The following is a 12,903-nucleotide window of genomic DNA, read 5'->3' as shown; positions in this document are numbered from 1 at the left end:
GTGATAATAATGTAATTTATTTGACGAGGTAAAAAGCCTAGAGTTATATAAGTACTATCGCTCTTTGACAGTGATTAGGGTGGAGGTGGATTTTTCATTGTTGGGTTTTATTGTTTCAGTGTGGATTTTTCAATGTGTTATTTCTCTGACCTCAATTCCATTCAATGTTTGCATGAACCCAATTCATCTGGCAGCTGCTGATTGGCTTGGTTGACTGAGAACAGATTAGAGGCCAGATAAATGAGCAGTTTGAGGGCAGATTCTCAGTATGGGTGACTCCTTAGTTAGCATACAACTGGCTTCCCAGATACTGTGGCACCTTACTCTTTCCCGCAGCATAGGGAGCTGGAGAGGATATGGCCAGTGCACATGAAGCTCAGTGATTCCCCTACCCTAAAGGGCTGTTATAAGATGAGGCTGAGACTGCTGTAAAATACACTTGGGACAGAGATGGGACAATAGGATTGGAGAGCTGCATACAGCTCCTTTGCAGCTACCCATCAGCTGTGCCAGCACTTACTGGACACTGGTATGTTTCCAGCCCTGGATGTGGATGTGCTTCCGTTATTTGAGATGCGTATCCTTAAATATCTAAACTCTAAAATGGGCCAGATTTTGTCTCCATGTTCTGCACATAGAGGGACCCCTCTGTGAACATCTCCCCTCCCTCTCAACTAATATGTTGTGTATTGTTGGGTCAGCCACCTCAAGAGCACAGTCTCACCCTTCCCAGGATCTACACTATGTGGGCTGCAAGCTGGGATGGGATGCACATCTTCTGCCATCAGTCCTGCTGAGATTATCTAGGAAAAGAAATGTGTCCAGGCACTATATTGCCTTTCCCACTCAGACCCCTTAATAGCATGGAATCTGCTGGGGTTGGGTGGGAGAAAAACAGGATGCAGGAGCAGCTATGTTTCAGGGGACTCCTGGTGCCACAGTTCTGTTGAAGCCGCATCACCAGGCAGTAAGCTGAGGGGACAGTAGGAAATCAGAACAAGTGCAGACATGGTCCTATGAGTGAATGACTCCAACCTCCTGCAGATCCCTGGACTCCTTGTAAGATGGAGCAGGAAGAGGTTGAGGGAGATCACAGCTCCCAAAATTCCCTAAATTCAAGCTTCATATTAACCCGTTTTACAACAGTAGAGAAACCTTAGGACTTCATGGCACATGAAACATCCAAATTAGCAAGTGCTTTTTATACTATTGTCTTGGTGCTAGGACTTTTCTGCTGGGATCAGTACTCTGGGAGGTGCACATGCTGATGGTTGTAAGTCTGTGCTCACATCTGCAACTTAGGCTGGAGAATTTTTCTCTTTACTGTTTTTTTGCCAAACTGTCACTGTTTCATAATTATGTGACATGCTCAATAATTCACAAAGCTCTCCAGGGAAGGGACTGTCTTTTCTTTGACCTTTGTGCAATGCTCAACACAATGAGGCCCCAATCCTGAGTGGTGACTTTGTGCACTGCCGTACTACAAATGATTGATAATTTTAAAGAACAAAGCTGCAGTATAGAAAAGCAATAAAAACATACCAATACATTGAAATAGCTGAGTTGTTGGTTGTCTTCAAAGTGTTTCTTATTACTTTATTGAGTTTGATCAAATCATTATTAACTCAATAAACTAACCAATTGTCTTGGAGAAAACAACTTTTCATTTCCTTTGAGGCCCAAATTGTGATACCTTTACTCACATTGAATAATAAGCTATGTGTAGTCCCATTGAAGTTACTCCATAAATAGTGCCATTAAAGGTGCTACTTATTGTAAGTAAGGTATCACAATCTAGACCTGAATAATTTTGTAGCCGAATGTTTTATAAATGGCTCTAGAAGTTTTTTGATGTTTTGAAATGTTTGAACTTTTTTGTCCAAGTAACTACCTCCAGTCTAATTAAGGGTCCGGTTTTGGACATATTGAGTAAAACCTTTACTACGCAAACGTTCCCATTGATATCATTGAATCATCATAGAATCATTGAGTATAAGGCCAGAACATACAACCAGATCATCTAGTATGACCTCCTGTATGTCACAAGCCACCAACACCACCCAGCCATCCACACAATAAAGCCAACAGACAAAAGTATTCTAATATACCTACACCTGTTGCATATAAACATAAATAGGATGGTTTCTCTGTGTGAGTAAGGATAGCAAAATCTGGCCTATAAAATTTAGAGCCTTTTAAGATGTTCCCATCTCTACCATCTAACCCCATTGGATTCATGTGAGATACATAAATTATAGAGCCTTGAAAAGTGATTTTGCTTGCAGAGGTTGTGGTTTTGCAAGAAAATATATATACAGCACAAACCTTTAACTGGTCATCACCACAAATCCCCAGCTTGCCTAGGCTTTATAGATCTCTTCATAAAGTTAATTCTAGTTAACAACAACCTTAGCAAAGTGTTTTGTATAAAGCAAATCTTCAACAACAACCAAATTATAGTGTGGCAGGACTCACTAGTTATGCCATCCATCTAAAGTAACTGCAAACAGTTAGCTATAAAACAAACAGACAGATTCTCTGTGATGCTACTTCACAGCTTACCTAAATCTGAACACTGAACAACCCGAAGATGGCACTGACAGCGGAATGGACATACTGCTCCGGGTAGGGGTATGTCAGGACTGTCTGTCGGAAGAAAACCAGATGCTTCGTCTTCTAGCATAAACTCAAATAAGCCTTTTTGGTGGAATGGTTTGGCCCAGCATACTGGCAGAAGCAGGAGGAAGAAGACAGCCACCTTCATGGTTTACTTCATCTACTCAGAACAGAACCAGTGAACCTAGGAGTCAAATCAAAGGTTTAAAGAACGGTAGCATTCTATCATTTCTGCAAAGCTCCTTTCCTAAGGAGATACACAGCATGTCTACCAATTACATAAATTTGTGACTGTTCATTACAGATAGGCCATTTATATTACATGGGTCGGAGAATGTTAAATACTTGTCAAAAACACTTTTTACAGAGGAGGTTTAGGGTAATTGTAACTACATCTGTTTGTATTTATTAGGAACAGGAAGAGTTGTCAACATTATTAAACAAAACAGTCAACACAATAAGCCACGTTTTCCATTTGTCGGTACTTAGCCACCATAGCAGTTTGCGTGTGTGCTTTCACTAGCAGTTGTTAGCTATGAGTTTGTTCCTTTGGGGATGAACCTCAGATTCTCAAATCCACCATAATGCATGTTTCATGTCTTGTAATTTTTTTTAAGAGCCAGCCTATTGTATGTGTTTTAAATTATAGCCCACCGAGGCTGATTGGGAAATGGAGCAAGATCTAGAGATTGGGCAAAAAACTTTTAGCTGCTTAAGTTATATTTATTTCCCAGTTTAAAGAATATTATGAAGCTTCATTTCATGTTGGTTTCTTCTTGGCCTCCTTTCCAATTATTTGGCTTAGGGTATGTTATTTTATAACTATATAGTGTAAAAAAAAATCTTTTGCTTTTCACTGCGTAAGCATTTGAACTCATGCTTATTTTTTGTCAGCACATTTTCTAATGAGACTTAGGGGCCTGATCCTGCAAACTTTTTTTCCCACAGGAGCAACTTTGCTCATGTGAGTAGTCCCATTGGACTCAATGAGGAAAGCTAGGACTGGTTTTAGGACTGGGCCCTAAGTTAATTTCTGCAAGTTCTAGAATATATGGCACGCATTGTTCAGTGTTGAGGGAAATATATTAAGAGTAATTTTCATATTTTATGATAGGTGATTACAAATTAGTTAACCCTGGAATAGTTTCTCTTTTCATCGTATGCAATATACAGAGAAAGTTATCTTGAAAAATCCCTCATGGGACCTAAGAACTCAACTATTACTAGTGATAGCCTTCTAATGAAGGAAGAAGGGAATTTTTGTTGACACATTAGGAGCCTTTTCTTACATTAGTAAATGTAGTCCCAGGTATAGTTATAACTATATACAAAAAATAAGTGTTCATTTAATTGTTTAAATCAGTAAATCAGCAATACAAAAAATCATTTCTGAAATGAATTAACTAGAAACTATGCCCTGTATATAGAGGCCTCTCTTCAGAATATTAGAACTTCAAATTACGGTACTATTAGATAGCTGGTGGTAGTCTAAGGCAAGATGGATTTGAATGTATCTAGCTCTATGCCTCTGTTACATAATTTGCATAGTGTAACTCCCAGAATGCAACATCACAAAATATTTTACCCTTTTTCTTAAGCAGATGACAAGTCTGCCATACAAAATATGCTAATATTTTAAAAATATAACTAAGGCCTCTCTAATTTAGCCATTCTATGACCAGATTGTGATACTATCAAATATGAGTGAGGATATTTTACTCTGTAAATAATCCCTTTGTCTTCAGTGGGATTTAGGATTCACCTGGAGAAAGGTATTATTCAGTGTGATTATGTATATTGCAATATGGCTTTTAATTAGAAGCATTTTCCTTTCCTATAGATTCTGTAGCATGCCATCACTAGTAATCCAATTTATCCCCATAGCGGGTATTCCAGGTTTAAGGAGTACTATGTGTGATGAGCCTGCACAATTATAAGTATGAGAGAAAGTAAGAAAAATATAACAAAGTGGCATTAATCCATGATCATTTTCTTAGTACTACTTCATCTAATTCAACACATTTATAATTTTGGAGTGGAGAGTAGTAAAATGACAATACAGTTTCCAAAAATATTCTGTATCTTGGCATAAGGAATTAAAGTCCAATTTCTTGCCATTTATCATAGCATATTGTATTGTAAACAGAAATATTAGCAGAGCAAAAACAAATGTTCTGAATTTCCATTCACTTTGATATGCCATGTGAATCAGATACACAAGAGAAATGCCATGATACTGGCATTCTATGGCTATTTTAAAGAGGTTCTCCTGGGTATAAAATAAACTGGTTTTGACCCATTAATATTTTGATCCTGTTCCCATTGATCCCAGAGGTAAAACATCCAGTAGTTTCAAAGAAAGCAGAGTCAGGATCCTCTACTGGAAATAAATTGTCAGACAGCAACACAGAGGCACTTTTCATATTTTACTTGTGCACATTAATATATACTGATGACATATATCAGCTAAATACTGTCATAGGGCCTTATCCTGTAATCACTACACAGCCAAGACTCCTAATGAGTTCAATGGGAGTCTTGCATGAGTGAGAACTGCAGGGTTAGGGCCATAATGGATGTTATGGGGCTTAGATAATATATATTGCATTAAGGACTCAGTGGGGGAAAATCATATTAATGAAAAATAATCGGAAGATAGGAATATAATATATATCTTCCGATTTTTTTTATATATATATATATATATAAACAAAACAACCACCATTTAAAAATCATATAAAAGAAAATTGTCCTATTAATAAATGTTCACACTTCATTAGAAAGGAAGATTGAAAGATAGATTGAATTGAATTCATAATGGTTTGCGATGTGGTATTTGGGTTTAGAGCACAAAACTGTTTACGTTTGCATTAATTATATGCACACAATGAGGAAGACTTTTCCGCAAAAGCTACATCATTTCACGTCACCAGAAACCACTGTATTGGTAGCTGTCTTGTTACCCTGCATTAAAACTAATGAAAAAATTACCACTTTCTGTCAGAAGTGTTTCTTATAATATCACAAAATTTTACTTGAATGAAATGTACAATGGAAAAAAAAATTCCCGGACCACGTGTCTTACCTATTCTGTATACTAAACAATAGGTGTGAAAACACAGTAGTTGGGATTTTAAAGAGAGCCTGAATGTCCACTGACAGGAGTTCCAGCTCTGTAGGAATTTTGTTTTTGAACTCATTCTTTCAGAGCCACCTTCTCTAAGAGGTGTAGTCCATTGTTTATATATGTTAACATATCACTTTCTAATAAGGAAAAGTAAGGTCATTTTATAAGGACATTCATCAAGTCTGTATAACTGTACATCACATTGTTCTGAAGCTGAAAATATTCCGACTAATGTTTAAAATGCCTGGAAAGAGAGACTGCAAAATTTCACTCAGTCTTTTGCAACCAGAAATGTAACTACTCATACACTTGCCCCCCCTGCACACACTATATCATATACTCTCAATATATGACTACAAACACAGAATATACTGCTGCCAAAGTTCACAGTAAGAAAAAAAGAATTTAGCATTACTTCTACACATCAAAACAAAAGACAGCAACAATCAAATGAACAATAGGAAACGTACTCAGTCCTTGAGAACATATTCTGCTTCTCATGTTCTCAAACAACACAAGTTCAGGGTACAACATTAACATTGCTAAACATTTAGTAGGATTTTTCTTGCTTCTCCCAGTAAAATGCAACCATTTTTGCTCTAAACTTGACTGAAGTTTTATTAGTCTGAAGCATAGTTCAGGACAATGATTGAAAACCATACCTTTTTAATCCAGGGATTTGCAAGAGGAGCTCTCAAAGCTGAGATGTAATTAAACTAAATATTCAGCCCCGGCAAAGGACTTGCAGGTGTGGAAAGGAGGAGGGGGTAGGTTACTGCTCAGTGACTTGTCACTTGGTGGAAAACCCTCCTGCTTCTATTCCACAGCACAGTTAAAAAATAAGGTTTCCCTCAATGAACACAATCCAGGCTGACACCCACATTAGATCATATGGTAATGATATGTCTCCTGTATTGTAGCCAAAATCTTTATCAGCCCCCTTTTTTTTTCTCATTTGCTTTATTTCTTTTTCATCTGTTTAGGATCCCAAACTGCTTGTACAGTACAACACAGAAGCTCGATTGTAATTCATCTTACTTATTTTCTTAACTTCCCTAAAACATATATTTACCAGAGTTTTTTTTTCCTTCTGTTTTAACCATGCTTATCTGAATCATTGACTTTACTGGAAAAAATAGTTTGGCTATTTTTCTTGTTTATAGTCTGTATAACTCAAGGAAAAATTAATCTTGGAGTTAGTCAAAATGTAGATTAGCAGCAGAGAAAAAGTTTGAATAGCCTTAAGTTAAACTAGTTATACAAATGCTAACCTGCCTCTGCAAATGTTAAAGCCATTGCATGAACCAAGTAGTTTAGCTAAAGAATATAATTCCATACATTTTATGAAAAGCTTGTTGCTTATTGTTTTAATTAGTGGAATGATTTTAACATTTGTGGTCAGAAATGTTTCATATAAACAGATTTAAAAGTGCATTTTCACCAGAAAGGAAATTAGCTTAAACTCATCTTTGGTACTACAGTGGAGCTTTAATAGAACACAAATGTGACTGATGATGTGTCTAGCTCACTATTTAGATTTATAAGTTGATTTAGTAATCTGCAGCTTTATTTGATGTAAATATCATCAATTGCTGAAATCCAGTTCTGCGCTGTTTTTAAAACTCCAATATACTAAAATGAGCCCAAATATAACTACTCATATTTATTTAGTAACCTAAAAGCAACATGAGCATGTGTAAATTTACTATACTGTTGGCTCTCCTGTCCAAATACTGCAGGTTTATGTCTGTGTTTTGACTTGTACCCTCTCTGTTTGCCCTTAGGCTGTGACCAGGTGCAAATCTGAAATCAAAGTCTGTGAAATGTGAAAAGATGTTGAAAAGAAGTTTGAATTTGTAGAATCACAATAAACACTTGAAGGTCAGTCTCTTGGCCTGATTGAAAAAGAAGATTAAAAAAAATCTTCTCATTGCATTCTCTTGGTAGAAAAAAACCACAGGGGAACAATTCACCTTTACTGCTACTGACTGCAGCAAAAAATCTATAATCAGATATTTTTATGTTAAAATATTCTACTTTTACATATTTCACTGGCAAAGTATGGATCGTTTATCCCCTTTCTGAATCTGAGTCAGTGAAGGAATTTTAGGGAGTCAAATTATTTCCTTATCTTAACCACAGGGCACAATAACTGGTAATGATTTAGTTGTAACATTTTGATAAGCATGATTAGTTTTGCTCTCAGCTTTTTATGTTTATAATGCAGCCCTATCCTGTTCAAAGGTGTCACTGTTAGAATCACCAAAATGTTGGCTGCATTTTAGTTATTTCAACTAGTCAAATCTCTGTCCACCTGCATCAGCTGGTTACAACATTTCAAAGCAGGATTTTGATGGACAGCAGGTCAACAGTGGGGCAGCTGAACTTGTCATCTTGAAATTTTGCCTCAGGGTGAACTTGCACCCTCCCCCACTAAAACCTAAAACAATTGTGCTGATAACTATTAGAGAGGTGAAAGGTACTAAATTAGTTATAGCTTTTTCTCCTTGTTATTGGAAAGTGGGGGATGTGAAGGAGCACAGTGTCCCATCCTTCCTTTTCCTCTCCAGGCTTTGGGGGAACTGAGATCCCTGCAACATGCTGCCTCCTCCTGAGTGGCTGGAGAAATGGAGATTAAAGTGGGAGTAGTAGGACCAGTTGTTATCTGGCTGGAGAGTTTATAGAGTTCCAAGCCTCCTTAAGTGGAGTAATACTGGCACAGTTAGAGAAACAATTGTCCAAGATGGGAGTACCCTATCAGCCTCCTTTCTTCTGCAGAAAGATCTGACCCAGCTGATTCCATCCAGGAAGCACAAAGAGGAAAAGATGGGAGAGCTTACCACTTCCAGTTTTTCCTTCCTTCCAAGGATAAATGGGAATCCTGATGCTGGCATCCTCTTTCCTAGTCAGCCATTCAATTTTCTCTGGACTCTATGCCAGTTTCCTCTCCCTTCCTAGAATCCCATAGTGGGGAGGATAGTTGGGAGCGCAACAGTCACTCCATTATACAGCTCCACACTAAGAGTACATCTACTCGGCACACTCCTTATGGCTTCGTATAGATTACATTCACCTCCCACAGCAGGGATATAAACTGCAGTGTAGATGGTGAGACATGGCATACGCAAGTAGAGAAAGACACATGTGAACCATTAGGGTAGGAACCTACACGGCTCTCTATCCTCAAGCAGTCTGATATTTTTAGCTGGATAGTGTCCCGGTTCCTCCCTGCTGCCAGAGCCTTTCACCATGATAGGGAAAGGCTGCAGCAGTAAGGAAAGGCTCTGGCAGTGGGGAGGCAGTAGGGAAAGTGTACAGGAGCTCCCTACTTCTGGAGCCTTTACCTGCTGCCTTCCTCCAACCGGAACCTTTCACTTGTGTGTGGACACAGCCTGATTTTCACAGCAATATGTAGATACACATGCCCTGCACACACCTCACTAGTGTGCTGTGTAGACATACCCCGATGTGCAACCACACACCTTTCCTTGGCTTGCTGTGGGCCTACTTGGGGACATGGACTCCTTTCTGATATCTGTTTTTCCGTATCACTGTTCTGTTCCCCGTGTCATGTTCTATTGCACAAGTTGATGCAATGTCAAGTCACTGCCTTACATCAATACACATGATGACCTACAGCCACCAGAATTTGTGAGCTCCCCCCAATCTGTTAATCACTGTTTAGCATTTTTGTCATGATTGGAATAAGTGGTTTTTACAAGAGTCAGTGCTCCAGACAAAGACCTAGATGGCTAAGTTTGCTCTGCTGCGAGGCTAGACTTTCAGATTTCCAAAAGGTTCTAGCCAAATATTCCTTAGTGTTGTTTTTCTTATAACAAAATTATTTCACATCATCTAAAAAGACAATGAAATGGTTATGAGTAATAAAGAGAAGGGTTCAGAATGAATAGGCAATGGAAGGGAATTATTTTTATGTATCTGTTGCAGGAACAACAGGGCATTATGTCTTTTGGTCCTTATTTCATATCCTCTCCCATTATCAGTTAGTTCCAGAAGGATGCCCCATGGTTTTCAAGGTATGTGGTCAAACCTCTGAATAGATCTCCCCTTCCCCTCTGCCTCTCGGTTTAGCTATGTGCCCATTCCTCTTGCCTATTCTGTAACTTTCTGTAAACATTTCTTACAAACAGTGTAAAAAGCACTTAACTTTTAACTATGGTCAATGAAGTATCTCTGGAATAGATGTGGTTCTATATTTGTCCAGGCATGGCACGACAAGGTAGTTGAAGACACAGAATTGCAATTGTTAGATATTCTGGATGTAAACGGTTCCTTCTTCATCTGTTCTGTCATCTCAGAGTTATATTTCTGAAGTTTGTGACAATTCTACAAGTCACAAATGGCTGAGGTCTCCCATTTTGTCATTTGCCAACAGTAGGGTTATGTATTGTCTGCAGCCATGGAGAGCATTTTGAATAATGTTGAATGAAATTAATGCGTTGTTCCTCCAAAACTATGACCGAGATTTCCTTCTCCTCTGAGGAACAGGGACTCTGCCTTCTCTGTGGTATTTCCCTGTAACTCCTGGCATGTCCCTGTACCCTGCAACATGTGCTCCCTAAGCCTGGGGTCTGTGTGGATGGAGTATGTGGAGACTGGATGGGCCAGAGGGGTAGAAAAAACATCTCTGGCCTTCTCAGGGAGGAGCCTCTTTTGGAATCGCTCCTGACAGAAGATGGAGCTCTTTCCCATGAGAGGGCATGATCTGGTCCTAGAGTATTTGGCACCTACATCTCTCTCCAATGTGGCCTGAGCCCAGGGGCGGCTCTAGCCATTTCGCCACCCCAAGCATGGCGGCATGCCGTGGGGGGCGCTCTGCTGGTCGCCGGTCCCACGGCTCCAGTGGACCTCCCACAGACGTGCCTGCGGAGGGTCCGCTGGTCCCGCGGCTCCACCAAAGCCATGGGACCAGCGGACCCTTCGCAGGCACGCCTGCGGGAGGTCCACCGGAGCTGCCTGCTGCCCTCCCGGTGACCGGCAGAGCGCCCCCGCGGCATGCTGCCCCAAGCATGCGCTTAGCGTGCTGGGGCCCGGAGCCGCCCCTGCCTGAGCCAGATTGTTTTCCAGACATCACTGGTTGAGGAGAAGCTGTTACAGTTTCACTATTCATTGAGTTTGCTAATTCCCTGATTTTAGTATTGGGCCCATAGGAGAGAACCTAAGTATGCACTCCTTATACTTCTACCAGAATATAACTTAACTCCCAACTGCACATTTTAAGAGCACTCTTACCTATCCAGCTTCTCCAAAAACATGGGTGGATAGGTATAACTACCCTTGACTAACAAGCAATCCACAAATAGCAAGGTTTCTCCTTATTACTAGATATGGTGGCAGGAGACAGAGGATGCAGAAGTATGTGTGAGACAAGCAAAAGAGCACTTTACTCTCCAGTTAGCTAGGAATCCATATGTGAAAGCAAACAGCTGCTTGTATATGGGATCAGGTAGTACCCTGTTTCCCACGAGCTGGGCTACTGACAGAGGGAATGCTGTTGCTCTGAGCTGACTCACATGTGAATGTCAACACCTCAGAAAACCCCTATTAGCAGGGGCCGCGGCTAGTAGATTCTGTCCCAAAAAGACACTGTGGGGTGGGGAGAAGCAGGCAGACTGTGACTAGAAGCCTGAGAAACACCTTATCAGGAAACAGCGGTGGTGAATGGGAGCCAGGAAGAAAAGGTTGGGAGGGAGGTCTGGGGAGCCTGAATTGGAGAGAGAATGAGAGGTCAGGGCCAGGCAAAAGGAGCAGAATCTCAGAAGAATCGCTGTTTTCATGAGATTTTGGCCATTTATTTCAGGGTCTGGTTTTGGAGGCAAACAGGTCTTGCTGGGTGAGGGAGGGAAGGAAGTTCAGATTAAAAGTAAAGCTTTTATTTTTAATTTTGTTTACATTAAGATCCTGAACCAGACATCCTTGGTCATCTGAACTCTGCTTTGTAGATACCTTCTGTAGGACTGTTACACCATTTCATACAATTGTTGAAGCAATGTGCCTTGCATGTCCTCTATTAGTCAGGGGTTCTGAACCAGTGTCCAAAAATGAGCCACACATCCTGTGCAGCTACGCATTGCTTAAGAACCTTGTACCAGACTATGAAAACTGTGAACTGCTGTACCAATAGGTCAAGTCCTTGACCTCAGTTTTAGTCATAGCAAACTTCTTGGTTCATCAGAAGTAAATTATGCTTGAGTTTAGTCCCTGTCCTTTTGAATCAAGGAGCCCAGCTAGTGTGCCCCTACAATAGGGTTCTTGTGTGGGTAGATATTAGAATGAGAATGTGTGCATGTTGCAGTCTAGTGGGGAAATTAATGATTTCCAGGAGTGGATCCACCTATACTGAGTCCTTTGAACTGCAGGTTCTTTGGTAGTGTAAGCAATACCATCACTGAACCTACTGCTTTCATTCTGGTTATTTAACTTCCTTATGGTACCAGAGCTGATTTAAAAAAAAAATCTGAATCAGACACTGATGACACAAATGCAATTTTTGTTGGAACAAAATTGTGCATTGAAGCTCAAATGAAAACCAGGGGCTTCTGAGCCTAGGATTTTGTAACTTGCATCTCTCAAATGTGAGGAGTAATTGCATCTGAGGTGAGGATCACCACCATGGAAAGTTAAGTTCTGGCTGGGGGCTCCACAGGAACCCTGCCAATTTGCATCATAGGCTGTGTATCAGTCAACTCATACCGACCTCCAAAAGTTGGGGGACTGGAAGCCTCAGGGCTTTGGGAATGGAATAGACGTACAACATTTTGCTTCTAATTTGTGCAATGAGATGCATCACAGGGTGGTGGAGAATGGAGATCAATAGTTTTTTTATATTGGATAGCTATTGTGTGACCTACATGAAAATGAGTTGAGTAGTCTCAGCCCCGTTTCCAGTGGCCATGTGTCTGCATTGTGTTAAAAAAAACAAAACAAAAAAAACCCTCTGAATAGGGGAAAACTGACACTCTGATCAGCGAGGCCAAGAATTAAAAAAGCACAGGGACTAATCTAACATGTTACTTTGAGATGTTAGTCCTGCAGGTCTAGACAGAGGCACACTAATGGGTCAGCAACTTGCTGTGCTGCTGCTCATGTTGTATCAGCTTTCTGAGTAAATAGAAAGCTTCAGTCTCCAGGGATCTCAG

The 12,903-nt window shown here is 40.1% G+C and overlaps 1 protein-coding gene across 1 annotated transcript in view; it reads right to left on the bottom strand.

The window, feature by feature from the left end:
- Positions 1–6,655, bottom strand: part of DCN (decorin) — a 44,478-nt gene extending 37,823 nt beyond the window's left edge. The window contains exons 1-2 of the mRNA XM_039508327.1: positions 6,406–6,655; positions 2,563–2,800 (exon numbers count right to left, since the gene is read on the bottom strand). Of these exons, the coding sequence (XP_039364261.1) occupies positions 2,563–2,764 (202 nt within the window). The 5' untranslated portion in view covers positions 2,765–2,800; positions 6,406–6,655. The remainder of the gene's footprint in view (positions 1–2,562; positions 2,801–6,405) is intronic.
- Between the last annotated feature and the right edge of the window lie 6,248 nt (positions 6,656–12,903).

This window comes from Mauremys reevesii, linkage group 1, assembly GCF_016161935.1.
Source record: "Mauremys reevesii isolate NIE-2019 linkage group 1, ASM1616193v1, whole genome shotgun sequence".
Taxonomy (NCBI): Eukaryota; Metazoa; Chordata; order Testudines; family Geoemydidae; genus Mauremys; species Mauremys reevesii.
The sequence above is the reverse complement of the archived record's forward strand: the minus strand, read 5'-3'. Positions and strand labels throughout refer to the sequence as shown.